The sequence below is a fragment of the Myotis davidii genome, unplaced genomic scaffold, assembly GCF_000327345.1.
Source record: "Myotis davidii unplaced genomic scaffold, ASM32734v1 scaffold725, whole genome shotgun sequence".
Classification (NCBI taxonomy): Eukaryota; Metazoa; Chordata; class Mammalia; order Chiroptera; family Vespertilionidae; genus Myotis; species Myotis davidii.
In genome coordinates, this window is record NW_006296500.1 from 1,007,662 (window position 1) to 1,010,737 (window position 3,076).

Sequence of the window (3,076 nt, forward strand, 5' to 3'; positions counted from 1 at the left end):
TGTCTCCCCCCAACCCCCACCTCTGTTTTCCTTGCAGCAGCCAGAGAGCCCTTTAAAACACAAACAGCCTCAATGGCCTCGGCCAAGTCTCCTGCCTCCTTCAGGTCCTACCTCAATTTTCACCTCCTCCAGGAAGTTGCCTGGGCCTGCAGCCTGGCTCCTTTCAGCTTCCTCACCACCAGCATTGCCCATTTGATGATGGACAGTGGACCACTGGGTCCAGCGAGTGGGGCCGTGAGCCAGGCCCTGGGTCAGGGCTCCCAGAACATGACAGATGCCCTCGCATGCCTGCCTACGAGAGCCAGCCTCTCGGGTCTGGGCAGGCTCCTGGGTCCCTTGGGCTTGCGGAGGGTCATTTGGCAACAGGTGCAGATATGCTCGGAGCAGAGTGGGGACAGGTCTCCCCTCCCAGTGTCAGCCACATCACTTACTGTTTTATTTTTAAGTGAAAGGTGAGACTTAGCACTAGGTGGAGAGTCCGGGTTCTAATCCCTGATTTGCACGCGGTCACTGGGTAGCTCTGAGCAAGGGCCACCCACTGGGGGGTTCAGTTTCCCCATCTGAATGGGTTGAGGTGGAACAGAGTGGCTAGATTCTCTTTGTGTCGGAAGTATAGACTCTGAGACTTCTGGCCATGCCTGCGGGGCCCTGGGCAGAGGTATGTGGCTGTGGACTTAGGGACATGCCATGGCCATCACAACCCGTGGCAGGCAGGTGTCCCCGTGTCTCTTGGCCTTCCCTGTCCTCATCGCATCCCCACTAAGCAGGTGGGAAACCAAGGCCTGGAGAGGGATGTGAGGCCCTCCCTGGTCAGGACAGAGTCAGGGCTGGTCCAGGGTCCAGGCCCCTCATTCTAAATCCCACCGGTGGCCCAGGTGTGGTCCAGACGCTGCGATGTGAAGACCAAGTTTGTCACTCACATACCCTGCACCGTGTGCCCCGCCATCAAGAAGCGGGTGTGTCCCCCGGGCTGGCTGCGTGAGTTGCCGGAGAAGATATCACAGGACTGCCGGTGTGGACCCCACCCCATCCTTGCCCACTTCAGGGTCATCCTGTGGGGTGTCTGGGAGACAGGAGGGGCCTGGCAGGGTCTCACTTATCTACACATTTGTTGGTCCTCCAGTGGGGAAGATGGAAGAACAGCAAGAGGGTGGGGCAGGTGGTGTTTATTGAGTATCTACTGTGTGCCAGGGCCTGTGCTCCACTCTGGGCCCGGCACATAGAGGGGAGGTGGAGTAGGAACACTGCAACCTACACGTCAGGATGCTGGGGTGGGGGCTGCAGGCTGGGAGCCCTGCCCACCACCCTGCCTACTGTTCTACCTACTCCCCTGCCTGCCTCCCTGTCCATCCTTTATCCTCAGCTACGAGGTGAAGCTAGGGGGCTCTCTGGTGTCCATGAGCGGCTGCAGCGTGGGATGCTGGAAGGACGTGGTGCAGAAGGCCTGCTGCCCTGGCTACTGGGGGTCCCAGTGCTATGGTATTGGGGGGTTCCAGTGCTATGGTGCAGGGGTGTCCCAGTGCTATGGTATTGGGGGGGTCCCAGTGCTATGGTATTGGGGGGTTCCAGTGCTATGGTGCAGGGGTGTCCCAGTGCTATGGTATTGGGGGGGTCCCAGTGCTATGGTATTGGGGGGTTCCAGTGCTATGGTGCAGGGGTGTCCCAGTGCTATGGTATTGGGGGGGTCCCAGTGCTATGGTATTGGGGGGTTCCAGTGCTATGGTGCAGGGGTGTCCCAGTGCTATGGTATTGGGGGGGTCCCAGTGCTATGGTATTGGGGGGTTCCAGTGCTATGGTGCAGGGGTGTCCCAGTGCTATGGTATTGGGGGGGTCCCAGTGCTATGGTATTGGGGGGTTCCAGTGCTATGGTGCAGGGGTGTCCCAGTGCTATGGTATTGGGGGGGTCCCAGTGCTATGGTATTGGGGGGTTCCAGTGCTATGGTGCAGGGGTGTCCCAGTGCTATGGTATTGGGGGGGTCCCAGTGCTATGGTATTGGGGGGTTCCAGTGCTATGGTGCAGGGGTGTCCCAGTGCTATGGTATTGGGGGGGTCCCAGTGCTATGGTATTGGGGGGTTCCAGTGCGGCAGGAGGGCCGGCCAGTGTCCCAGTGGGGGCCTGAGGAGACCCAGCTCTACAACCAGCCCCCCCAGCCTCTCTCCCAGCGCCCCCCCCCCGCCTTTCGCTTGGGGGTCCCAGTGCTATGGTATTGGGGGGTTCCAGTGCTATGGTGCAGGGGTGTCCCAGTGCTATGGTATTGGGGGGGTCCCAGTGCTATGGTATTGGGGGGTTCCAGTGCTATGGTGCAGGGGTGTCCCAGTGCTATGGTATTGGGGGGGTCCCAGTGCTATGGTATTGGGGGGTTCCAGTGCTATGGTGCAGGGGTGTCCCAGTGCTATGGTATTGGGGGGGTCCCAGTGCTATGGTATTGGGGGGTTCCAGTGCTATGGTGCAGGGGTGTCCCAGTGCTATGGTATTGGGGGGGTCCCAGTGCTATGGTATTGGGGGGTTCCAGTGCTATGGTGCAGGGGTGTCCCAGTGCTATGGTATTGGGGGGGTCCCAGTGCTATGGTATTGGGGGGTTCCAGTGCTATGGTACAGGGGTGTCCCAGTGCTATGGTACAGGGGGGTCCCAGTGCTATGGTTTTAGGGAGTCCCAGTGCTATGGTATTGGGGGATCCCAGTGCTATGGTACAACAAGGGGTCCCCACTTAGTTCCTAACACCCCAGCCCTGGGCTCCCCATCTGCAGCATCTGCCTGCCTTCCCCTCCACCGTGTTCACTTAATGGACACTTACTGAGCCAACACAGCTGGCCGCCTGACTCTGGCTGCCTTGGGTAGGGGCCACCAAGAGCTGCCGGGGTCAGGGATGAATCTAAAGTTCTTAGACCACAGCTGAATTATTGGATGTGGGGGTCCACAGAGTGCCCTGGAGGGGCAGGGACCCCGTGCAACGGCCATGGCACCTGCCTGGATGGCATAGACGGGAATGGGACCTGCGTGTGCCAGGTGAGTTGGCAGGCGGGGGCGGGGGGGACCGTGGAGGGGCCGCTCTGACTGGCTGTGCTCCTCCACCA

General features: G+C 60.0%; 1 protein-coding gene and 1 long non-coding RNA gene across 5 annotated transcripts in view; one reads left to right on the plus strand and one right to left on the minus strand.

Moving 5' to 3' along the window:
• LOC107184387 (stabilin-1-like) overlaps window positions 1-3,070 on the plus strand; it is a 6,277-nt gene extending 3,207 nt beyond the window's left edge. For 2 of the 4 annotated variants that reach the window (XM_015569185.1, XM_015569186.1), the window contains 3 exons: window positions 876-1,012; window positions 1,364-1,479; window positions 2,923-3,070. In XM_015569185.1, coding sequence (XP_015424671.1) covers window positions 876-1,012; window positions 1,364-1,479; window positions 2,923-3,056 — 387 coding nt within the window. In that variant the 3' untranslated portion in view covers window positions 3,057-3,070. Of the gene's footprint in view, window positions 1-875; window positions 1,013-1,363; window positions 2,050-2,652 lie in introns of all 4 variants that reach the window. The other 2 variants (XM_015569183.1, XM_015569184.1) reach the window with 1 other exon arrangement.
• Window positions 1-3,076, minus strand: part of LOC107184388 — an 18,465-nt gene that overhangs the window by 14,865 nt on the left and 524 nt on the right. The window contains exon 2 of the long non-coding RNA XR_001515216.1: window positions 1,306-1,310. This is a non-coding gene — a long non-coding RNA (uncharacterized LOC107184388). The remainder of the gene's footprint in view (window positions 1-1,305; window positions 1,311-3,076) is intronic.